Source organism: Microtus oregoni, unplaced genomic scaffold, assembly GCF_018167655.1.
Source record: "Microtus oregoni isolate MIOR12 unplaced genomic scaffold, Mior012 000005F_ref0000423, whole genome shotgun sequence".
In the NCBI taxonomy this organism is placed as follows: domain Eukaryota; kingdom Metazoa; phylum Chordata; class Mammalia; order Rodentia; family Cricetidae; genus Microtus; species Microtus oregoni.
This window is the reverse complement of record NW_024543064.1, coordinates 7,222,256-7,248,494: the sequence shown is the minus strand read 5'-3', so window position 1 is coordinate 7,248,494 and position 26,239 is coordinate 7,222,256. Positions and strand designations below refer to the sequence as shown.

At 47.9% G+C, this 26,239-nt stretch overlaps 1 protein-coding gene across 1 annotated transcript; it reads right to left on the bottom strand.

The window, feature by feature from the left end:
* Positions 1-1,540: 1,540 nt before the first annotated feature.
* LOC121448161 (nicotinamide/nicotinic acid mononucleotide adenylyltransferase 1) lies at positions 1,541-26,174 on the bottom strand. Its single transcript, XM_041651948.1, has 5 exons — positions 26,095-26,174; positions 9,426-9,596; positions 7,394-7,577; positions 3,232-3,374; positions 1,541-2,844 (listed from the first exon to the last, which is right to left on the bottom strand). The coding sequence occupies exons 2-5, from the start codon at positions 9,538-9,540 to the stop codon at positions 2,429-2,431; spliced, it is 858 nt and encodes a 285-aa protein (XP_041507882.1). The 5' UTR covers positions 9,541-9,596; positions 26,095-26,174; the 3' UTR covers positions 1,541-2,428.
* Positions 26,175-26,239: the final 65 nt, after the last annotated feature.

Here is a 26,239-nt window from a genome sequence, read left to right as displayed (position 1 = left end):
CAGGTGGAGCAGCAGTCACTGGCTCCAAGGTCGAGGCAGGGAGGGCTGCTGGGGCTGACCCAGTCCACTCCTCATGTTCTTAGGAGCTTCACTCATCTTTTAATTATAAAATTATAGATAGGGGCTGGAGAGAGGGTTCAGTGGTTAAGAGCACTGCTGCTCTTCCAGAGGACCCAGGTTCAATTCCCAGCAACCACACAGCAGCTCACAACTGTCTGTAATTCTAGTGCCAGGGGACCCAACACCTTCACACTGACACAGACGTGGGCAAAACAACAATGTCTATTAAATATAAATACATTTTATAAAATTATAAATAAAGGTGAAGAGGACAGTGGTGGTGATGCTTTTAATCCCAGCACTTGGGAGGTAGAGGCAGGCGGGTCTCTGAGAGTTCAAGGCCAGCCTGGTCTACAGAGTTCCGGGACAGTCAGGGCTACACAGAGAAATCTTGTCTTGGGGGAGAAAAAGAAAGAAACCCACAGAGAACGGCTGGTTAAAATATGAATGCTCTTCACCTTCATTTATTTGTTGTTTTTTGGGACAGGATTTCTCTACGGAGCCTCCCAAGTGCTGGGATTAAAGGCGTGCATCACCACTGCCCAGCTCTTTGAGATTTTCTTTTTTTTTATTTATTTTTTTATTTTTTCTTTGAAATTTTCTTAAAGGCACTGAGACATTGTCTTTGAAGCTGTCCCCAGAGTTAAAAAGAACGGTGAAGAGTCAGCAACGAAGGTTTGCTAAGACGACATTTGAAGCAGAGCCTGTCCCCACCCCCGCCTCCAAGCAGCTACACACAGGCAAAGCTTCACCAGCTTGGTTTTATTTCTCTCGTGCAGGTCAGCTACTGTTTAGGAATGGGTCTCTATTGCTACTGTGTGGGTCCTGGGGCTTGAACTCAGGTTGAAAGACTTGGCAGCAGGTACCTTTGTCCACTGCACCATCTCGCCCGTGGAGCAAGGAAAACTGTGGTATAGTCTGACTTCTTCAGGGTGTACTCACAACCTTCATTTTGCAGAGCTAGAGGACCACTGGTCACAGGTCATTTTACAGAATCACTTATTTTATTTATATAGAGACAGGGTCTCCAGCATCCCTTGATGGTCTCAAACTTGCAGGCTGTCCAGGATGATGCTGAACATTTGCTCCTTCTGCTTGTCCTCAAGCACCTGAATCACAGGTGTGCACTGCCATGCCTAGCTATGTGGTAATTTAACCCAGGGCCTCAGGCCTGCTGTGCAAGTGCTCTACCAACTGAGCTACAGCCCCAGCCAAGGTATGTTTTAAAGAATCCCTTCGGGCTGGAGAGATGGCTCAGAGGTTAAGAGCGTTGCCTGCTCTTCCAGAGGTCCTGAGTTCAATTCCCAGCAACCACATGGTGGCTCACAACCATCTGTAATGAGGTCTGGTGCCCTCTTCTGGCCTGCAGACATACACACAGACAGAATATTGTATACATAATAAATAAATATTTAAAAAAAAAAAAAAAAAAAAAAAAAAGAATCCCTTCCTCTGTCTATCCTGGATAAAGATGGCTGGCACCAAGCACAAACCGCATGTCAGGTCTCTTCATAGTTAAAGCTAGGATTTTGTTTTGTTTCTTAGGTTTTTTTTTTTTAATATTTATTTATTTATTATGTATACAATATTCTGAAGGCCAGAAGAGGGCGCCAGACCTCTTTACAGATGGTTGTGAGCCACCATGTGGTTGCTGGGAATTGAACTCAGGACCTTTGGAAGAGCAGGCAATGCTCTTAACCACTGAGCCATCTCTCCAGCCCTGTTTTGTTTCTTAGGAAGGGTCTGTGTTGTCTAGAGTCATCTCAAACTCCTGGGTTCAAAGTGATCTCATATGTCAGCCCCTAGAACAGCCGGGGTCTCAGGTGTGCATCACTGACCTGGCTGAAGTGAAGCTTTTCTTCCTTCTTCTGTGTGGGTGTTGTCGTGCATGTATGTCTGTGCAGCACGCGTGTGCCTGGAGCCCACGGAGGCCAGAGAGGACATCAGATCTCTCGAATCTGGAGTTACAGCCAGTTGGGAGCTGCCGTGTGGGTCCCCTGGAAGAGCATGGCATGCTCTTCACCTCTGGGCCATCTCTCCAGACCCTACAGGGAGGCTTGTGAATGGATTTGCTTTCACATCTGCTTCTCTTGTGTGGTAGAGCCGTGGGGTCTGTTCTTAGTAAACTTAGAGTAAACATGACTGAGATTTCATTTCAGTGAATCAGCTGTTATTTTAAAGAGGAATTATTCTTTTTCTAGAGACCTTATCTAAAACACTGATCTCAGCAACTGATCTGAATTTCCTGTTAGTTTTTAATCAAACCTTTAAACTTCTGTTTATGAAACAGGATGGCAATTCCTTCCCTGAGTTACTAATACTGGGTTGTTTTGAATCTCCACAAGAGCATGTGACGTCAAGCAGAGCTTCATGCTGTGGAACTGTTGTGCTTAGCCTCGGCAATGTTCCTCTGCAGAGGAGCCAGAATGACCCCGGCATTCCTGTCCTCACTCTCGGAGCTGTACAGATCATGCTTTTCTATGTACTCTTGGACAAGGTCCGGCACCAAGTAGCGGATGCTCTGGCCCCTTCTGAGAGCTCTCCGGATCTTAGTGGATGAGATGTCATTGGTGATCCATTCATCCACCAGGTGGATGTTGCTCTGGTATCTCCACAGCACATCGGACTCATAGATGAATTTCTGAGCATCACTGCCAGCCCGCGTGATACATATGAGCCCATAGTTGGCTACAATTTGCGTGATGTCCTCGATCTTCCACAAGTTGGGCACACTAAAGGATTCCAGTAAATCTGCCCCACACAGCAATTTCACCCTGGGTACACCTTGAAGAGAAAACCAGAGGTTCAGGGTTTCTTGTCTCTCTCTCTATTTTCCCCCAAGACAGAGTTTCTCTGTGTAACAGTCCTGGCTGTCCTGGAACTCACTCTGTAGACCAGACTGGCCTCCAACCCAGAGATCTATGTGCCTCTGCTCCTGAGTGCTGGGGTTAAAGGCAGTGCCACCACCTGACAGGTTTGTTTTCTTAATAAACACCCATACTGAAGTGCTCGTGCCTGTGCGTGTGAGAAGCAGATCTGCTGCCTTCTACTCCATCCTTCCCGACCATCAGAATCCAGCAGCTATGGAGTAAAATAAAACTACCCAGGGAGTTTTATCTACTCTACTGTGGAGTCTGAGCAATGGCTGGATCCTGATAAGACCCCACGAACCTGTTGGTTTGGACTCTTGGGGCTTCTTTGGACTAGAATCCTGTTTTTGTTCATCCCACTTCCTCTTCCGCCCAGGCCTGTCCAGCGAAGGTGAACTTTGTGGGTGACCACAGCTGCCAGTTGCCAGTTTCTCCTGATGGTGTCTACAAGATGACAAAACAAAAGAATGTTCTTTGGGGGCTGGAGAGATGGCTCAGTGGTTAAGAGGACTGGCTGCTCTTCCAGAGGACCCAGGTTCAATTCCCAGCACCCACATAGTGGCTCACAACTGTCCAGTTCCAAGGGATCGTACACCCTTATACAAACATACACGTACACAAAACACCAATGTACATTAAATAAAGAAAAAATAAAAAAAAAACATTCCTTGAAGTCAGCGTGTTCTCTGAAGCACTCTTGTGTGAGTGCTGCGACAGGAGAGTTAGTGGTTATTCCTCTTCACAACCGTCTGACCCCATCTCCTCAACTCCTCATGTAGTGATGGAGAGGAAGATGAAGACTGAAGAGATGCAGGTCTGCCGGGAAGTGGTGGCACACACCTTTAATCCCAGCACTCAGGAGACAGAAACAGGCGGATTTTTGTGAGTTCGAGGCCAGCCTGGTCTACAGAGCAAGTTCCAGGACAGGCTCCAAAGCTACACAGAGAAACCCTGTCTCAAAAAACCAAAACCCCCAAAACAGCAGCAACAATAGCAACAGCAACAACAACAATAACAACAAAAAGAGTTGCAGGTCCATCTCTCCAGCCCAGAGATGGCTCAGTGGTTAAGAGCACTAGCTATTCTTCCAGAGGACATGGGTTCAAATCCCAGCATCCATATGGCGGCTCACAACTGTCTATAGTTTCAATTTCAGGGTATTTGACACCCTCACACAGACATCAAGGCAGGTAAAACACCAATGCATGTAAAATAAAAATAAATCATTAAAAAAAAAAAAGAGCTGCAGTCCGCTTGGAGCAGAGTTCCTGACACTGACCGAGAACAGGCGCTACCATCAGCCCCACTGAGAGAGGAGCTAGTTACACTGCCCAGTCTTTTAGCTTTTGCTCAGCAGAACTGGGATTTGAGTGTAGCGCTCTGGACTAGAGCCTGCACCTTTGCCCACTAAAGACCACGGCCCGATCTTGTAGTGAAGAAGAACAGGGCAAGCACAGGGACTGGGAGGGGCAAGTGCCTGAGGCCGGCAAAGGAAGCAGCACTGCAGGAGCCAGGGCTGGCAGCAGGGGCAAAGCTATCCCCACAGTATGGCCCACACCTCTAGAACCAACAGTGGGCAACCCTCCACGCCCTTAACCCCGCCCCAGACTAACAGTCACACTGAACATGTAAGAGACACCAGTTACCACGGGGCCAGAGAGGGATGAGTGGGGCTGAAACAAGAGCACGGTCCCCAAGGAGAGGTTTTACCATTAGCAGGGAGACCGCTTTGATGGAGGAAGGTCATTGGTTAAATAAAAAGAAACTGCTTGGCTCTCATTGGTTAGAGATAGGTGGGAGGAGTAAACAGAACAGAACGCTGGGAGGAAGAGGAAGTGAGCTCAGACTCCACAGGTCTCCTCTCGGGAGCAGACGCCTCAGAGAGATGCCATGCTCCGCTCTCCCAGGCAGACGCATGCCATGAAGCTCCTACCCAGGATGGACATAGGCTAGAATCTTCCCAGTAAGACCGGTGCTCACAGATTATATTAGAGATGGGTTGATTGGGATATCAGAATTAGCCAGTAAGGGCTAGAGCTAAAGGGCCAAGCAGTGTTTAAATGAATACAGTTTCTGTGTTGTTATTTCAGGCATAAGCCAAGCAGGCGGCTGGGGTGCTGGGAATGCAGCCCCGCCGCCCCTATTTACAACACCGCTTTCCTGTCAATGCTGAAAAGGAAGCCCCAACACATCCAGGTAGCTTTTACCTTCTGGCTCAATGCCCCACCCTAACACCAGCCCATGCTCCTCATGGAAACTTCCAGTGTGGCTGAGCTTCTGTGGATGAGACCGATGCCACTGTCACACCGCGGCATCTTCCAGGACCCACAGAGGTCCTGCTCTGCAGCCCCCAGTCTCTAACATGTGGATCTCAATGAGCAAGGACACTGCATCCAAAGTGCCCAGAAGGGTTTCTGTGGCCTTCTCTGACCTTATTCAGCCAGTCTGAAGGAGTGAGAATCCTAAGAACAGGCATTAGACAAAAGTTTTCCAGAAATCCCCTTAACTCTCTCTCAAGACTATTAGAGACATCACTTCCTTCACTGGGCTGGTTTCAAAGGTCTGAGCACGGAGGTCTGGAGAGCCTCCTGTGTGCTCCAGGAAGCACCACACAAGGTTGGGCTGGATCCTGGGCAAGCAATGCCCGACACTCCTCCTTATTAAAAATGATAAGCCAGGCCATGGTGGCATACACCTTTAATCTCTGCACTCAGGAGGCAGAGGCAGGCGGATTTCTGTGAGTTTGAGGTCAGCCTGGTCTACAGAGATAATTCCAGGACAGCTAAGGCTGTTGCACAGAGAAACTCTGTCTCAAAAAACCAAAACAAACATAAAGCAAGCAAACACAAAAACAGAGAGAGGGAGAAAGAGAGAGAGAGAGCGCGCTGCTGTGAGAGGGATGTGGGCAGAGGAGCGTCTTCAGAACATCCAGCACACTTCCCTGAGCAAATCCCGAGAACAAAGCAAAGCTCATACATTTCTAAGTTTGGGGATGGCTGGCAGGAAGTTTCCCTGATCTGGTCTAATTGAACATGGTGACGACGAGCACAAAGAGCCAGTGTCCTAAGTGGAGAACTGTCAGGTCACGTTTCAGATGGCTTCTGAGTGAACCCTCTCCCAGAGACGGCTGCAGGGAGGGAGTCTTGACTTCATGTCTTCGGGCTGTGAACCCTGGCCTTTTGAAATAACTACTGTCTTGGAGAGGTAGGCCACGCTCCAACCTCCCCTTTAAGCCATCTCCTTCCCTCTTCCACAGCTAAGAAGACAGATGACTACAATACCCTGAGGAATTCTGTCTTTCTCCCTTCAGGCAGGAAGGCCAGGCTGGCTTCCTTTACTCTCTGACAGAGATATCTCTGAGGAACAAACATGTCAATATCTCACCCATGCTGAAAGACATGCAGGTGTGCCCATGTTCTGCTGCTGTGCTCTGCAGCCTGGGGTAACTTGCAGCCTTGGTGTGGTGAAAAAGAATGGCCCCCACAGGCTCGTACATCTAAATGCTTAGTCACTAGGGCCTGGCACTATTTGAAAGGATTGGAAAGGTTAGAAGGTGGGGTCTTGTTGGAAGTATAAGTATGTCACTGTGGTGATGGGGGATGGCCTTCTGTGTATGTGCTTTTTTTTTTTTTTTCTTCTTCGAGACAGGGTTTCTCTGAAGCTTTGGAGCCTGTCCTGGAACTAGCTCTGTAGACCACACTGGCCTCAAACTCCCAGAGATCTGCCTGCCTCTGCCTCCTGAGTGCTGGGATTAAAGGCATGTGCCACCACCACCTAGTTTCATGTGCTGCTTTTATTGATTAATGAATAAAGCTGTTTCAGCCTATGGCAGGGCAGAATATAGCCAGGAGGGAAAAGATATATTTAGAGAGAGTAGGCGCAGTCAGAGAGACTTCATGTAGCTGCTGAAGGAGACAGACTCATGGAACTTTACCTGGTATGCCACACACAGAATAATAGACATGGGTTAATTTAAGATATAAGAGTTAGCGTGGAATATGTCTAAGCTATTAGCCAAATGGTGTTGTAATTAATATATATCTGTGTGATTATTCAGGGCTGGGTGGCCAGAAAAAGAACGTGCAGTCTCCTCTGCCTACACTGTGGGTGGGCTTTGAGGTTTCAAAAGCCTGTATGCCAAGGCCTGACTCTCTCTTGGCCTGCTGATTAGAATGTAGCTCTCAGCTACACTTAGGCAGGCACAACATGTGCTGCTGTGCTCCCTGCCAGGACGATAATGGACCAAACCTCTGAAACTGTAAGCCAGCCCCCAATTAAACGCTTCCTCTTACAAGCACAGCCTTGGTCAGGGTGTCTCTTCACAGCAACAGAACACTAAGACGCTTAGTGACACCTCACAGACCTGACAACCAGAAGCAGGCAGAACTGCAAACACGGCAACAGGAGCGTCCAGTCCCCTCTCCCTTCCCCAGAACCAATGACGTGGACTGTAGCGGGGTTACCTGAGCACCTTCACAGTCTCCACCCACTCCTTCTGAAGACTTTCCCACGTGTCCACTTCCACCCAGTGGGAATTCTTGGTGGCAAGTTCTGCCATGATAACTCGGTGGTGGGCAGGGATGAGGCCTTTCTTCCTGTACGCATCGCCAACAGGTGAAATTATACCTTTGATAACTCTGTATTTTCCTGGATAAAGAGTTGGCTTGATATTAGGGATAACAAATCAGATTTAGTGGACAGGAAGTATGATTGATGTTATTTTATAGTTATAATCCCCCCTTTTTTAAACAAAGAGTCAAATTAGTAGCTAACTGAAACTGTGGTAAGACTCTGGCAAGATGGCTCAATGGGTCAAGGGGTATGCCGTCAGGACTGATGGTCTGAGTTCAATCCCCAGGACACTCATGGTGAGAGGCGAGAACTGACGTCTCCAACTGACCTGTGTAGCATGCCTCACACAACACCTGCACATGCAAAGAAACACATTTTTAAAAGTTATCATTTACAGGATTTTAAGTGTGCAATTCTGTAGTGTTGAGCACACACATGCACACTGTACACAACCTCCACCTTCTCCAACTAAAGCCCTACACCCCTTACACACGCATTCTGGGTTCACTGACATGACTTATATTTAGAGTTCTTGTTGGTCAGAATTCCAACCAGAATTGAACTCCCTTGTTAAAAAGCCTGACTCAATTTGCCTGTTCACCTAGACCAGAGGCAGGGATCTGTCTCTCCTCACTTAGGTGCTTGACCACATCTAACAAGAACTTTCTGGAGAGTGTCTGCCCAGCCCTGCCCCTTCTTATGCTAGTCATGCCCCACCACCCTTCAAGGTCTCACTGTGCAGTCATGGCTGCCCTGGAACTTGCTATACATATAGACCAGGCTGGTCTGACTCACAGAGATCCACCTGCCTCAGACTTGCAAGTGCTGAGAGCTCCACCATGCTCGGCCTGGCCTTATTCACATACATACTTTACAACATGTACTTTTCCTGCTGAGCTACCTCTGCTGGCCCTGTGAGGACCTGACCTTGCAAACTCCATTTTAAAGAAGGGGCTTCATCTTAAGCCATATAATGAGCTGGGGGGAGGAGAGCAGATCTCAGTTCCAGAAATGTGCTGTAATAGCAGAAATCTGAACAGATGCCCTAAAAATGGCCAATTAAGAAGATAGGGAGCAGGGCCATAAAATTTAACGAGATCCAGATGTTCTTGGGAGGCATCCTATCCTTGAACATACCTTGTCAGTAATTTATGGCTCTTTGTTAGGTTTTCATGCCCCAAAACTGACCAATGGGTTCTTACCCTTACCCTATGTATTCCTCACCCAATCCCAAGACGATAGAACTGAACTCCCTGGACTGTGGTATTTTTCCTTCCCCGGGTTCGGGGCTACACTTCCCTCACCCACTGTGTTGATGTGGTGGAAGTGGAGTCCAAACTTGAGTTGAAATAATATTAAAAACCCTCATGTAATTTGCATCGGAAATCTGGCTCTGTATATGCATTTGGGAAGCAGAAACTTGTGCATAACAGTCCCATTGACTTTTTTGGCTAATTCTCTACGCCAGGAAACATAGGAACACACTGTGTCCAGGGTCAGGTATCACACTGAATAGTTAAATGCGTTGCTAGTCTTTTTTTTTTTTTTTTTTTTTTTTTTTAAGAGACAGTTTCTCTGTGTAGCCTTGGCTGAAACTCAGTCTGTAGATTGGCTGCAAACTCACAGAGATCTACCTGCCTCTGCCTCCCGAGTTCTGGGGTTAAAGGCGTGAGCCCACCCTACTTCATCTATAGTCTTTTTTATTTTTAAATTCATTTTTTTCACATTTTATTTTATTTTAAAGACTTATTTATTTATTATGTATCCAGTGTTCTACCTGCATGTATGTCTGCAGGCCAGAAGAGGGCCTCAGATCTCACTACAGATGGTTGTGAGCCACCATGTGGTTGCAGGGAACTGAACTCAGGACCTCTGGAAGACCTCTGAGCCATCGCTCCAGCCCCGTCTCTAGTCATAAGCTACCTGTTGCATTCATGTAGTCCTTGCCCAGCTCAAACAGCCTGAGGTGCATGTTGGTGATGGGATTGAAAGAGCCACAGGCCAGAAGAACCACATCGGTCTTCTCAGACGTGTCCATGGCGACAAGTTGTAGCTGCCGATCTAAATGGAGACCTCTGACACCATTGCTGTCGTCTACAAAGGAGAAAGGAAACAAGCTCGTTTATAGATCTCTTGACATCCGCCATGTTCTCCCTGCAAACAGGGCAAATAGTCAACTTCACTGATGGGGATGAACTGCAGAACTGGCTTTACTTTCTGACCTCTGTCTATATAAGCGTGCAGTTCCTACCAAGTGGAATGGGATTAACTCTATTCCTTATAATTCACTTTGCCCAAAAGAATACAGCAGAAGAGGGCATGTTAACTGAGCCTAGCACTGAGGCCATTATATCACAGAGTAACACATAATAACATGCATGTCCCTAATTTCAGAATGTGGGAGAAGGACACAGGAGGAGACAGAGACAAAGTCTCATAGCCCAGGCTGGCTTAAAACTGGCTATGTAGTGGAGGATAACTTTGAACTCCTGATCCTCTTGCTTTCATGTTCCAAGTGCTGGGATCACAAATATGGCGTCATAACTAAGGGTTAGGTACATTTTATTTTTATTTATTTATTTATTTATTTTTTTGGTTTTTTCGAGACAGGGTTTCTCTGTGGCTTTGGAGCCTGTCCTGGAACTAGCTCTGTAGACCAGGCTGGTCTCGAACTCACAGAGATCCCCCTGCCTCTGCCTCCCGAGTGCTGGGATTAAAGGTGTGCGCCACCATCGCCCGGTGGTTAGGTACATTTTAAAGAGATTCCATAGGCCTAAGAACATAGCACCAGCGTACTGGTTGCTATCACATGGTGGAGAAAGAGAAAGTGGACAAGCCCTGTGTAGACAGGGCCAAGCCTATGCTGTGAAACAAAGTGTGATGGGGAAACTCTGTTAACCAATCACCTTTAAGAAGTGGAGCCTCTTAAGGCGTGGCTACCTGGAGCCCAGGAAGAAAACTGGGACGGACCAGGTGCTCTCTTTGGGTGACTCCTGCCAGAAAACAGAGGAACTCTGACTTCCCATTCTTGTGGTGTGAGTTTCCCCTTATAACAATTAAAAATATAATTTTAAGCTGGTCTGGTTATTTCCTGAATCAAGCCAAATTCAACAAAGGTGCACACCTTTAATCCCAGCATTCAGGAGGCAGAGGCAGGTGGATCTCTGAGGTTGAGGCCAGCCTGGCCTATAGAGTGAGTTCTAGGACAGTCACAGCTACACAAAGAGACCCTGCCTCAAAAAAGACAAAGAAACAAAAGAACAAAACCCTACTCTCCTGAGAACCAAGTCAGCCTCTCGACCTCCTTGTTTTCCACCAGGCACCTGTCCTGAAGGCACCGCCTCAGCACGGCCACACCGGATAGACACCACGGCACCACCTCAGCACGGCCATACCGGACACCACGGCACCGCCTCAGCACGGCCACACCGGACACCAGGCACCGCCTCAGCACGGCCACACCGGACACCACGGCACCACCTCAGCACGGCCACACTGGACACCACGGCACCGCCTCAGCACGGCCACACCGGACACCACGGCACCACCTCAGCACGGCCACACCGGACACCACGGCACCGCCTCAGCACGGCCACACCGGACACCAGGCACCGCCTCAGCACGGCCACACCGGATAGACACCATGGCACCGCCTCAGCACGGCCATACCGGACACCACGGCACCACCTCAGCACGGCCATACCGGACACCACGGCACCGCCTCAGCACGGCCACACCGGACACCACGGCACCGCCTCAGCACGGCCACACTGGACACTAAGCTTTCCACATTTCCACACACGGGCTTCTGAGGAAACAGTCAGACAACACCTAAACTGTAGCAGAGATGTCCCTGTCTTCCTCAGCTGCCCCTACCATGGAAACTAGCCCACGCTAGGCTGCTATGGGATGACAGCCGTGCCCGCCCCCCCCAGCCCTGCTGGTAAGACAGCTGACCTCTCAATATGTGACTGCAGCCATCAGAGGCCAGCTAAGCCACAGCCAAGATGACCATTCCCACAGCAAGCCCAGGTGACACCAGAAGCACGTGATCAGCAAACCCACAGGTGGTCCTGTGTCACAAGAAATGAATATTTACTGATGGATGACGTCACAAGGCTTTGTAATGGAGACAATCTTTTTTTTTTTTTTTTTGGTTTTTCGAGACAGGGTTTCTCTGTATCTTTTTTGGTGTCTGTCCTGGAACTAGCTCTTGTAGACCAGTAGACCAGGCTGGCCTCAACCTCCCAGAGATCCGCCTGCCTCTGCCTCCCGAGTGCTGAGATTAAAGGCGTGTGCCACCACTGCCCGGCTAGAGAGACAATCTTCTTAAAGTAATGCACAGGGCTAAGTGACAGAACACTTGCCTAACATATAGGAGGTGTCCAATTCCCTGCATAGCAAGCAAACAAACAAGCAAACAAACAAACAAGCAAGCAAACAAAAAAGGTAATTTATAGCTGGGAGGTGGTGCACATCTTTAATCCCAGCACTGGGAGGCAGAGGCAGGTGGATCTCTATGAGTTCGATGCCAGCCTGGTCTGCAAGAGCTAGTTCCAGAACAGTTAGGACTGTTACACAGAGAAACCCTATCTCGAAAAACAAAACAAACAAAACAACACAAAAGTAATTTATATAGCTCTTGAAGAAAGAAGAGAAACAATGAAGTAGTCGGTGGGAATGCAGATGAGCATGCCCGAGGCCCTCAAACCAAACAGCCCCTGAGCTCCAGCTGCTTGGGTGGGTGGATGGGGTGAGGCAGGGGTCTGAGAGGAGCCTGAACAAGAGACCAAGACCTCACCTCAAAAAAAACTTTCCAATCCCTCCCACCCTGTTCAAAAACAAACAAACAGACAAAATAACACCACAACTCAGGGGCTAGGAGACGGCTCAGTAAGTAAAGTGCTTGTCAGTCACGCAAACATGAGGACCTGAATTTGACCTCTGGAATCACATAAAAAAGACAGATACAGACAGGAGGGTGTCAAGGGATCTCTGGCTAGCCAGTCTCTCCAAACCAGTAAATTCCAGGTTCACTAAGAGACCCTGACTTAGAAGAAGATGGAGAGGGATTAAGAAGAAGCTGACACTGACCTCTGACTTCTACATGCATGCATATACACTTCCGCTCGCTCGCATGCAGATGGGCATTAGGTTGGCGGTGCGCACCTACCCCAGTCCTAGAGGAGGAGTCAGCTAGTCTAGTTCAACCAACAGGCTTTAACTTCTGTGTGAGACCCCATTTCAAAAGTTAAGATGAACAGCTATTGAGGATGACATCAGATACTGACCCGGGCTCCCACATGCACACACATATATATATATACATATATACATACATATATATACATGTGCACTTTCACACACACACATACCAACCAACCAATAAAACCAAACTACAAAAGACACAGGGAAACTGTTAAGCGTGGACAGAAAATTAAGAAGAGTCCCTGATGGTCAGTATGCTGTTCAATGAGTTAAGGGCTGGGACAGTAGCTCAGCAATCCAGTGCTTGCCCCACAAGCAGGTGCAGGATGCCCTAGGGACAATCCCCAGGAGTGTTCCCTCCACCTTCCAAAACAAGAAAAAGAGTGAGTTAAAACAGTTAGGATAGCTGGGCGGTGGTGGCACATGCCTTTAATCCCAGCACTTGGGAGGCAGAGGCAGGTGGATCTCTGTGAGTTTGAGGCCAGCCTGGTCTACAAGAGCTAGTTCCAGGACAGGCTCCAAAGCTACAGAGAAACCCTGTCTCGAAAAAAAACAACAACAACAAAAACCCAGGATTTCAAAGACCCACCTCACTCTTCATCACAAAACCAGGGTCCCCAAAGCCTGCTCCTTCTAGTGTTAGCTCTTTCCATTTCCCATACAAAGTACCTGTAGGAGAGCTGGAAGAAACAGAAGGATCAGAAGCTCAAAGCCAACCTGTCTCAAAAAAAGGCAGCATCTCTATAAAACTGTGGCCTAGGGAACTGGGGTGTCTGCCAGCCCTGGGCACGTTCAAGTCAGGCTCTAGACATTACGCCCCAAGGGTGGCAGAGTGGAAGGAAGGTAAGGCTAAGAGCATGGTGTGGGGGAGTCAAGGAGCCAGCTGGGGTCCTGAAACAGAGACGGAACAAAATGTTCCCAGCCCCACTCTGCTTTGGGGATGAGCTCAGGTTCCTTCCCTTGGGGAATGAGGAGGCTGGTGGAAGCTGATCTCTCAAGCATACAGGAGGCAGTCTTTGTCCTTTGTCACACTGGTGACCTGTCTCAGATGTCCATCCTGGCCTCACCAACTCAGTCATCTCAGCGAGTCTCTCGACCCTCCAAGCCATAGTGAGCTCCTACACTGTGGCCCGTCCCAACATGGAGGTGACGGATGGGTGTGGAATCTCAGACAGAACTGTTCTGAACGCCACCGGACCAGGGTCGCCATGATTCACTTTTGTTTGGTGCACACAACCTACCACCTGCACTGCTGGCTGCTGAGGTCGCATCGGCTCAGGCTGTAAGTGTTCCTCCCCAGCACACTGCGTCAAAAGGCTCATTGCTTCCTGGGGTCGTCTTCAAGTTTAACTAAAATTTACTTGTAATTCACCCATCTTTTGAGTTTTAAAGACACCGTGGTGGAAACGTTAATGTAACACCTTGGAAAACATTAACTCACAACTACAGCTGTTTCAAAGAGCACCGTGACTGGGCTGGGCTCTCCTCCTCCCACTTCCGGATGCTCAGTCTGAAGCCATGTTTGCCCACTGTTAAAGGACCTGCCCAGCCACACCATCCTCTAACAGGACGTTGTTTCTTTCAAACTAGTAACCTGAAGCATGATCCCATGTCTCGTTCTGACGCTGCTGCTGCTGCAGCTGTTTTAAGCAGTGTAGATTTTGAAGGTATCTACTGAGCACCTTCACCTGAAGGTGCAATAATTGTTTTCTATGAACATCCGAAAGTCATTCGGCCCTACAGCTACAGTGGAAATGGGGGAGGGGTCGGACTACTATGTAAAAACCAGCGTTTGCAGCAACTAGCCCTGATTCCCATCTGGTCTGCAGGTTGTGGCAAGCAGGCTACCTGGGTCTGTCAGTCACACTGTGGCTGACACCAGCAGGAGGCAAGGCTGTCCCAGTCTTGGTGACATGTTCCTCTCTAGTCCCAGTACTTGGCAAGCTGAAGCAGAGGACTGCTTTAGCCTATGAGTTCAAGGCAAACATGGGGACATAGTAAGACTCAGTCTTTAAAAAAGTGATATACACTCATGTGTACATGCTCACGTGGTGGTGCTTGTCTTTAATCCCAGCACTCGGAAGGCAGAAGCAGGCAGACCTCTGTGAGTTCAAGGCCAGCCTGGTCTATATAGGGAGTTTCTGGCCAGTCAAGGATATGTAGTGAGCCCTATTTGTAAAAAAGAAAATAGAAAAAGAAAAAAAGGCAAGGGGGAGTGGGCATAGTCCTTACCTTGCAGAACTTTGTGAATATTGAATAAGATAGCACATATAAGATATTCAATATATCTATCCAATTCAAATATTAACTTTTTAGTTTTGCTTTTCTATTTATGCTTACTTTGAATGAATACTTCTTACTACTTGTATGCTGCTTCCTGACATTAACTACAGTAACGGAATCAAGGTCCCCCGGATTTCTCAGTGAGTTCAAAAATGGCAGTTAGGAATTTTTGCTTAGGTATTAACAGGTATGTCTCACTGGAGACTGCAATGCTTGGCAATTCACTCTTGCCTGGTTTAAAACCCTCCCTGTGGTTTAATTAGCATGAAACAACTTGAATTTAGTTCCTCAAGGTCATAAAGGTGTACCTCCTGTCCCCTTGCTGTACAGCCAGGTGGTGGTGTTCCTGTTTGGGATCGGCACCCTGACGCTCCAGTTCTACGTGCTGCTAAGGTGAGTCAGCCCAGGCAGGCTTATCTGCGGGGTGGTGCCCGCTGCTAAGGTGAGTCTCAGCCCAAGCAGGCCTTACCTGCGGGGTAGTGCGGGTGTTCCTTGACATTCCTGTCACGCGCCTGAGCGCTGCCTGTCCCATTGTCTCTGCTCCTGTTATTGGTGGCAGTCAAGTCCACCTCTCTGCATTCTTGAAATCTCAGTAGGGTGAAGGTTGCAGAGATTTTGACAGATCAAGTTTAACTTTAACACATATTGACTTCCTGTATAAGAGACTGTGAGGGCACCAATGTCTCTATTCATGGATTCCCCAGAGGCCGGTCCCAAGGGCCTAAGCATTAGCTAATGTCTACAGGGCCAAGGGGAAAGCGGGCACACTCAATCAATCAACTGGATTCTGAACTGATGTATGATACAATTCAGTGCTAGAGCTTAGTCATGGAGGCCAGAGATCGTCCACTAACCACGGTGGAGGCCAGAAACCGTCCACTAACCACGGTGGAAGCCAGAGACCGTCCACTAACCATGGTGGAGGCCACAGATGGTCCACTAACCACGGTGGAGGCCACAGATGGTCCACTAACCATGGTGGAGGCCAGAGACCGTCCACTAATCACAGTGGAGGCCAGAGATTGTCCACTAATCACAGTGGAGGCCAGAGACCATCTACTAACAATGGTAGTGGGTAGAGACCATCCACTAACAATGGTAGCGGGTAGACACCGTCCACTAACAACTTTCATTGAGGAAACAAAGCAAATATAATCTATTTGCTTAAAGTAAAGAGTCACAATCTTAAAAATGTGAAAATTGTTCAAAAATCTGAAAACTGAGAATTCACTGGCCTGATGGGGATGCAAGGCAAAGGCATGAGCTGGTGGAATTACTCAACACAAGTCTACCACAAGAGGTTTGAACACAACACAGCACAGTTCTTTACTCCCAAAGGTCAGAATTTCTACAAAGCGCTTTTCCCCAAACCATCAAAAAGGATTAGCAAACCTCAGCATTATTTCCCAGCTTTGACGAATGAGACTCATTATCAAGCCAAGATGAAGCCACTGTCAGCGTAGTTAGGGCAGGGAGGGAGCTCCTGATGTGTCTCAGACATGGAGGGCTCTGTAACGAGTGGTGGGCGAAGGGTACCAGCCTGTGAATTGCTTTGCAGGCCCAGATCCTCCCGGCACTGCAGTCAGCCTCTCCTGGCCAACCTAGTTGGCAGCATCGTCTTCACCTTCTTCACTTTGGGTAGGTGTGCAGCTGCCTGTGGGTGCTCACCAGGTGTCTATATCTAGTACCCGCTGTGGGGACAGAAGCAGCCAAGAGGAGGTTTCTGCTCTGGGGATGTTCACAGGCTGGCACCCAAGAAAATGACACTGGAAACTCCGGTGGTTGGCTGGGTTGCAGACCAATGGTAGAATGTTCGCCTGCTATGTGTGCCCTGGGTTTGATTGGCACCATCACTAAAAATGAAACAAAACCTTGAATGAAGAGACTCTTAAATTCCTTGGATAGCAGCCCTTATAGTTATCCTACAATCAGAGTGTGGAACTGAAGCTGAACCTAGTATTTCACTGGATTCTCACATTTTTCTCCTTTCTTCGCCCTCCTCATTTTTGGGGGTGGGATGTGGGGTGTTACTTTCTTGAGATGGATGGTCTTGAATTCACCGTGTATTCCAACTAGCCTCAAACTCATGGTAATCTTCCTGCCCCTCGGCCTTCAATGCTGGGATTGCACGCCTGTGCCGCCGTGCCTGACCTGCAACAGCCTATACAGTTATAATAAAGTTATGGATTTAGCTATTTATTCAGTAATAGTGTTGGGGCAGCACACTGGCTCAGCAGGTAAAGGCTGCTTGCTGGGCAGGCCTGGCAACTGGAGTTCTATTCCAGGATCCCAAGTAAAAAGAAGGAGACAACAGACTTCACAATGCTGTCTCCTGATCTCCTGCCACATACAGCCAGTGAGTGGTCCTTGTGCCCACACACAGATCTCGATTTTGATCCATCTCTCTCTTCTTAATAAATATATAAAAATAAGTCATGTTGAACAAGAGATGTTGTTTCTGAGGTCGGGCACAGTGGTGCACACCTGTGATCCCAGTACTCAGAAGATGGAGCTTGAGGCTAGCCTGGGCTACAATAGTAAGAGTGTGTTACAAGATACAAAAACAAAACAAGGAAGAAGCGCATGTCTCTGAGCACACTGTCCCGTCCTTCCAGGCCTCATCATACTGCTTACTCAGACGGAGCCGGCCCCGCAGGCTCTGAGGACAACGTTCTCAGTGTTTGCTGTTGGGTCCTTTGGTGAAGGAGCGTGCACCGTGCTATTAACAGTCTTGGCATCAGATTGTGTATGCTTTTTTATTTTTTAACATTAATTTATCTGTGTGTGTGATGCATGCATGCCACAATATTTGAAGGGGCCAGAGCACAATTACAGGAGCCAAGTCTCTTCTTCTATCTTTCCCATGGGCTCTAGGGATATTTGGGCTGTCAGGCTCCGCAGCACTCACTTCACCCAGGGAATCATCTCTCTGGTCTGGTCCTGGTTTGTTGTTTTGTTTTTTAAGGTTTTTTTCAATCAGGGTTTCTCTGCATAGCCCTGGTTGTTCAGGCAGATCTCTGCTTCACAAGGACTGGGATTAAAGGCGTGCACCACCATCGCCCGGCTTTAAGAATTTTAAAAGGCTCATCATACTCTGAAAGCTTGGTTACAAACAATCATTACTTTTCAATATTTACTATCTATTTACGCAGAAAATAGAAATATGCAGGCATGGAATTCCTCATCTATGCACAACGCAGCTACTTTAGGAAAGACAAAAACATCCTAGAGAGCTCAGCTGGTGAAGCGCTTGCCTCACACGCAAGGCCTGGATTTGATCCTCAGAAGACAGGATGGAAAGGCTGGGTGTGCTGGTACATGCTGTAATTCCAGTGTTGGGGAGGTGAAGACAAGCGGATCCCGGGGGGTCAAGGGTTGCAAGCCTAGACTAATGACACGAGGCAAACAGCATTCCTGAGGATGATACCTGAAGCTATCCTCCTGCTTCTATATGCAGGTTTACACTTGCACAAACATTACACCCTCACACACACATGAATATACACACACATGCACAAGAAAGAAGAAACTATTTTTTAAAAGAGTATGGGTTGTAGCTCATTGGTGAAGAACATGTGTAGCATGTGTGAGACCTGGGGTTATGCCAGCATGTTCCTAAAAACATCCCCAAATGACATTTTGGTTGTTTTTGGTGGTGATGGTGGCCTTGTTGTTTTGTTTGTTGTTGTTTGTTTTTTGAAACAGAGTCTCTCTTTGTAGCCTTGGCTGGACTAGAACTCAGAGATCTACCTACCTTTACCTCCAGAGTGCTGGGATCAAAGGTTTGCATCACCACACTTGGCCGAGATTTTTCTTATTGTGAGTGATTTCTACTTTAGTAGAATTTTATCTTTTAAAAATTTAAAACTGTATCACTATTGTGTGTGTTCGTGATGTGTACTTCGTGATGTGTACTTGGAAACTTAAGCCATGGCAAGCAAGTGGAGGTCAAAGCTGACTCTGAGGAGTAGATGTTCCTCTTCCACCATGCAGTACTGAACTCAGGTCATCCGGCTTGGCAGCAATCACCTTTACCCACTGTCTTAGTTAGAGTTTCCATGGCTGGGAAAGACACCATGACCATGGCAACTTTTATAAAGAAAACATTTAATTGGGGTGGCTCATTTACAATTTTAGAGGTCGAGTCCACTATAATCATGGTGGGGAGCGTGGCAGCACACAGGCAGACATGGTGCTGGAATAGCAGCTGAAGTCCTACATTCACAGGCAACAGGAAGTCAACTGAGACACTGGGTGGTGATCTGAGCATAGGAAACCTCAAAGCTCACCCCCTCAGTGACACACTTCCTCCAACAAGGCCATGCCCACTCCAACAAAGACACACCTCCTAATAGGGCCACTCCCTGTGAGATTACGAGGACCAATTACATTCAAAGTACCATACCCATTAAGCCCTCCTGCTGGCCCTAAAAACCCTTTTTGGTAACTATTGACAATAAATGTGACAAGACTCCTGTAGAGCATGTACCTGTGACTTCAGAACTTGGGAGGCAGAGCAGCAGGACAGCAGACTCTGGGTAGACTGCCTACACAGATACACTAAACCAAAACCCAAAGAAACCCGGGCGGTGGAGTCACACACCTTTCATCCCAGCACTCAGGAGGCAGAGAAAGGCAGATCTCTGCGAGTTTTTGTGTAACCTGGTCTATAGAGTGAGTTTCAGGACAGCCAGAGCTACATAGTGAGATCCTGTCTCGAAAATACAAACAACAAAAAGTCAAACAAAACCCAAACCAGTCACCACTGGCCAAACAACAAAGGTGCTTCTGATGGTGCTTTTTGCATTTCATACAGGAGAAAACCAGCCCTGAACTGTACTACCTGTCTGTGCTGTTGTCAGTGGGCAGCCTGGTATCCACGGGTAAGTCAAAGCACTTCCCAAGACCCATCCGGGTTAGACACTTGCAGACCCTCAAGAGAAGACCACTTAACTAGGATCATTACACGGTAAGGAGCCCTGGCTCCTCTGACTGCAGACCCTCAGAGACAACAGAACCACACAGGAATGGGGGGCTTGGGATGGGATACAAAGCATCTTGGGGATGTAGCTCAGTGGGGAGAGTGCTGACCCAGCACAACACAGGTCCAGGGCTCAGTCACTATGCCCAGGTGGTGGCACATAGGCTGGTAACCCACACTCCAGAGGTGCAGCAAGGGGAACAGTAGTTCAACCAGTTCCTGGACCACTAAGGTATATGATACCCTGTACTCAGGAAGCAGAGGTAGGTGGATCTCCGTGAGTCTGAGGCTAGCCTGGTCTGCATAGTGAGTTCCAGGAACTTCATAACAGAGAAACCCTGTCTAAGGTAAGCTTTTCACAGCAGCAATCATTAGCTGTGCAGGATTGAGCCTCTCAACATTCCATCATTACGGACGGAGGAGGGGCCCATAAGGCTCCACCCTCCCCAAAGAGCTATAGACAGTTAATGGTTGCTGGTGGAGAGAAAGTCAAAATTCTCATTGGTGTACCCACTGGTAAGTTACTCTTGCATTCTCTCTCTCTCTCTCTCTCTGTCTGTCTCTCTCTCTCTCCCTCTGTCCCTCTCTCCCTCCCTCCTCCTCTCTCACACACCTTAATTAAAGCCTCTGGGCCACAGAGAACAAAAGGAGAGTGAGGGGACTTGCTGGGGAGGAGGGTTTTGACGGAAGGGGAGGGGACAAGAGGATACTGTTGGGCATTTTATATATGTGGCCCCATGTGTATGAACTTTTGAAGAGATCTTTCCAACATAATATTTTTATTGAATATTTGTGAATTTAACATAACGTACCCCATCACACTCACTTCCCAGTCCTCCCAGGTCTGCTCCTCCATCCTTATGACCCCCTCAAAAAAAAAAAAAAAAAAAAAGAAGAAGAAGAAGAAGAAAAAAAATACCAAGTCTAATTTGCATTTCCTTTATACTCCCTGGGCAGGGCCAAAATCCCGGCACCAGCCCCTTAAAGAGATCCAAGTCCTTCCCCACCCCCACCCTGCCAGAAGCCAGCAGGTGTGGAAGCTACACTTCAGCACCCTCTCACAACTTTGAAGAGTTCTCTATGGCTTCCTGCCTAGACTTTTTTTTCAGGGGTGGGGGTGAGATGGGAGGGTGGGAGGAGAGGGCTGTCAACGAAGCCCTCTGTGTCTCTTCTCAACTCCAAGTCTGCAATTAGTGCTATCAGTGCAAAAGAAGCTTCCTTGAGAAGGCATGTTTTTTTTTAACGCCAAGTTCTGCTCCACCTTGACTAGACCCTGTGCTTTGTCCCGCAGTGCTTTTCTCTGGCATGGGGCTCATCTGGCTGTCTAAAGTGACCTGTCCAAAGCCAGACGCAAAGCCAGCAATCTAAAGCTGGCCAGAGGGTCCTGCTGGTCTCCTGCCTTAGTTACACGCCTGGGTCAACTGAGCCTGTCCCAGCAGCACTGCCAATGCTGTCACCATCTCACAAGACTATCTTAGCTGCCACTCTACACAAAATGTCGGTTGCAAATCATGGCCACAATAGAAGCATGCCAAGACCAGCCATTGTGGAAGAAAGTTGCTTTTAAACATGAATGAGCGCTGAGGAAGTGGGAAATGAATTGGTCAAGTGACATCACAGGATTGCCATCACCATCAAATATACCCAAAGGAGATTGTGGCACTGGCTTCTGAGAAACCCGTTTCCTGTCCATGGAAGTTAGGCTCTGAGCGGATGATGGCCACAGAAAGTAGCAGGGACATAAGAAGGGAAGTCACTTATCTCAGAAACGCAGAGCGAAGCTTCACAAGGACACAGCAACTTGGACCATTCATTTCAACAGCATCAATTTATTGACTCTTTACATTGTGGGAACTTTTGGGTAAAGAGACAGTGGATTACAACAATCTTTCACATCATTACAGCCAATTATTGTGTAGCCATGTCTGAGTTTCATTCCTATGCTGTTACAAACACTCTAACCAAAAGCAGCTCGGGGAGGAAGTTTATTGCCTCCTATTTCCAGGTCAGTACATCATTGAAGGAAGTTGGGGCATGAACTCAAGTAGGAGCCTGAAGCAGAAATTACTGAGGAATGCTGCTTGCTTGGCTCAATCATGGCTTAGGCCAAGCAGGCTTTCCTGTACACACAGGACCACCTGGCAGGGAATGGTGCTGCTTAGGGGACCGTGCCCTCCTCTATCTACAGGACAGTCCCCCACAGACACACCCACAGGCCAATCCAGTCCAGGCAATTCTTCAATCAAGTTGTTCCTTTCAGATGGCTCCAGGCCGTGGCAGTTAACAGTTACAGGTGATCATGAACCTTTACCCCTTCTCTACTTGATATGCAAACACACATTAAACCATGACCTTTTGATGTCTTGGCCCCAAAGTCTTATGTTAATATTACAATACAACCATCAGCCAACTTTCACAATTCTCTGTCTTTAAAATCTTCAATACTTTTAAAATTCTAAGTCTCTTTAAAAGTTCAAGTCTTTTTTGTTTTTTGAGACAAAGTTTTAGTGTATAGCCCTGGCTGTCCTCGAACTCACTCTGTAGAACAGGCTGTCCTCGAACTCACAGAGATCCACCTGCCTCTGCCTCCCCAGTTTTGGGACTAGTCGTGTGCTACCACTGCCTGGCTCAATCCTATAGCTTTTTTTTTTTTTTTTGGATTTTCGAGACAGGGTTCCTCCGTAGCTTTTGGTTCCTGTCCTGGAACTAGCTCTAGTAGACCAGGCTGGCCTCGAACTCACAGAGATCCGCCTGCCTCTGCCTCCCGAGTGCTGGGATTAAAGGCGTGCGCCACCACCGCCCGGCCTAATCCTATAGCTTTTTATGTCTTAAAAGGAAACAGGACCTCACAGAGACCCTCAGACATTGCCACATTCAGCTGCTAGCTCGAGTATAGTCTTGGACCCCTCTGGACTACAACTCCATGTACTTTACCTGAGCAAACACTTTGTCCCAATAAAGCATAAATTTCACATCAATGGCATTGATCTCTTATTAACTGTAGCTGTTTGCCCCAGCTGACCAGCAACCACAGATTCTTAATAGAAAGCATCACACAGAGCCAGGCATGGTGGTGCAGTGCACACCTTTAATCCCAGTACTCAGAAGGCAGAAGAAGGCAAGCATCTCCTATGCACTCATAGAACCTGACAACACAATGAGGTGGGAATATCCCCAAACCCACCATCTCTACAAATGAAGACGCTGGGGCTTAGAAAGGTTGATTAACCTGCCCAGGACTTGACCACTGGAGAAACACGCTAATTCTAAAAGTAGAAGCTCTTACCCATTATTGTAAAACTTACAATGGTACAAGCTATCTGTTAGTGGACACAGAAAAGAGGCCCGGGACTAGAGGTCTACAGGACTTGCCTTGTATGCAGAGGGCTCTGGGCTCAACTCCCAGCACTGCATGAATAGGACAGGTAGTGACTTTGGGAGGTGGAAGCAGGAGAATCAGGAGTTCAATGTCATTACATCTCTAGCTCAAGGCCAAGCGGGGCTGCATGAAAACTCTGCCTCAGATATTAATGAGATAATTAAGCTCAACACAAGCATTAGGTGTAGAACATTAGGCTTGGGTTCAATCCCCAACATCACATAAATAAATAATAATGGTGGCCCAAGTGTCCAGAAAACCTTTGGATTGTGGTCCTTCCCACCACTCAGGTTCCATCTGTCCCAGCATGTCCCTACTTGGTTCTCTCAGCTCTCACACTAAGTCCAGGCTGAAGTCCCCTAAACTCCTGCCAAGCCCACGTTTATTTAGCTTCTCTATTAGGATTCCCACTGCGGAAGTGGATTTCTTTAGTTCTGTCTTCCACAGTGACTTTCCCAACACATCATTCCTCCTTCCTAATTTCCTCTCAGTCTCCTGCCTCAAGATCATAAACCCAACACAAGACCCCAAAGGCACGGAAGAAAACTTGGCATAGAACTGCCCTGTCAGACTGTCACTGACCAAGAAGAAGCAATACATAGAAGGCAGGACCTTCCCTGCACACCCAAGACTGCACACACTCAAGCCAGACGCAGTGTCTGAAAGGATCATCATCTATGGAAGTAGCCAGGCAGTGGTGACACACACCTTTAATCCCAGCACTGGGAGGCAGAGGCAGGAGGATCTCTGTGAGTTTGAGGCCAGCCTGGTCTACAAGAGCTAGTTCCAGGACAGGCTCCAAAGCTACAGAGAAACCCTGTCTCGAAAAACCAAAAAACCTCTCTCTTCCATCTCCTGGTAGAACTGTCTGGAATAGGCTTTTTTCCTTATCCTGTTTTCTTGCAAGGGCAAAACTCCCAGATGCATAGTGGTGACCTCAAGCCGAACAGGCCACTTTCCTGTGTTTACATTTAAAAAAATTTCTGAGAATTGTCATTCATATTACTAGAAAATTTTTAAAAATCCAAACCACTTGAGTAACGTTCAAAAGGACTATTTCTCTCCACCCATCATCACTCCATAGTTCTGGGAACAGTACCCAGGATGAAGCATATGGTGACATACCTCCATTCCTGAGCTAGTCAAATGGCACACCCCCCTCTCGCCAGGGCCTCACCATGCAGCCCTGGATGTCCTAGAATTCACTCTGTAGACCAGGTTGGCCTTGAACTCAGAGATCTGCTTGCCTCTGCCTCCTGACTGGTGGGATTAAAGGCATATACCACAATGCCTGACTCTGAATCTGTCTCTTTTCTTCTTTCTTTTCTTTTCTTTTTTTTTTTAATGATAAGGTCTCATATAGCCTGGGCTAGCCCAGAACTTCTGGTCATCTGGCCTGAGCAACCCAAACACTGAATTTAGAGGTGTGGACTATTGCACTCAATTTTAATTGCTGCTGTTTGGTTGAATTTTAAGACAAAATTTCAGCTGGCAGTGGTGCCTTTAATCCCAGCATTTGGGAGGCAAAGATAGGCAGAGTTCTATGAATTTGAAGCCAGCCTAGTCTACAAAGTGAGTTCCAGGACAGCCAGGGCTGCTACACAGAGAAACCCTGTCATCCTCTGCATCCCCATCCCCTAAAAGACACATTTTCATGTTCCTAGGCTGTTCTAGAATTCACTTTGGTGCCTCCAGCCTCTACCTCAGAGTATAGCACCACTCCCAGTTTTGCCTGGTGCTGGCGACCAAATCCAGGGCATTATGCAGCCGAGTTACAACTGAGTTTTCTCTCCAGCCCCACAAATCTCACTGTTGCCCTCTTCCTCTTCTCTCTCCCCTCCCAATGTGAGCGTCTGGCTGAAAAGTTCCCACACTTCAGGCTTCAAGTCTGGTACCACCAGAATAAAGTTTCCTTACACCCTTCGGGGCATTCCGCCTAAGAAGCTGGCACACATTCTCATATGGAAAATCAAAGACAGCTGCATCAACACAACAGGCACACGCTTGACTCGGGGAGCATTTCTGCAAAGCAGGCCGAATAGCTGTCTAGAAAGGCCGTTTCCACATTGCAACAAACAGCAATGACAAACAGCCGAGGCAAAGGGGCTGCAATACACCCCGGAGAGCGCTATGATAATTCAAGTCTGGAGTTCGTACTGACGGAATGAAATACAAATTTTAATACTGTCTTTGAACGAAGTTTACCTCAAAACCCAATGCCCTGTGGATCACTATAGTACCTATTCAGGAAGATGGAATCACTCCAAAGCTTTTGCACTCAGTTTCCGGGTAACGTTTAAAATCCATCCAGCAGATATTTTCCTAGTTCTCAAGGCTTTGACAAACGGCTGTCAGTAAAGTGGATCTGATCTTTCCCATATTTGGAAAGAATTTAGGAGGGAAGGAGGAGTACCTCACAACGCCGGTTTTCCCCCACTGCCTCTCACCCACGTCCCTCTAAGCGCTCGGGCTTCTGCTCTCAGGACACCTCTAGAGAAGGAAACCCCCCAGGGCATCCCAAAGCTGACTTGCACCAAGGTCACAGGACATTTTACCAACTTTTTGGTTCCGAGGGGGAACTAACGAGCAAGAGTTGACTCTGAAGACCTGGTTCCAGGGACCGTTACAAAGGACTCTAAAGGCCCAGCCACTGCGCTTTCCCCTTTGCTTGGCACAATAAGGGGTGCTGGGCTAACGTTCCCCAAAACGGGTTATCCTAGGACCGCGTGCGGGGTGCTTACCAAGCCCCGCAGGCCAAACCGCCCCAGTCCTCCAGCAGACAACCTCGGCCCGGAAGCTAGCGAAGGGAACACCGCACCGCGCTTTCATTGGTTCCACGCAGCCGGAAGTACGCGCGTCCAGCGGAAGTGCTCCTCCGGCCTGGTC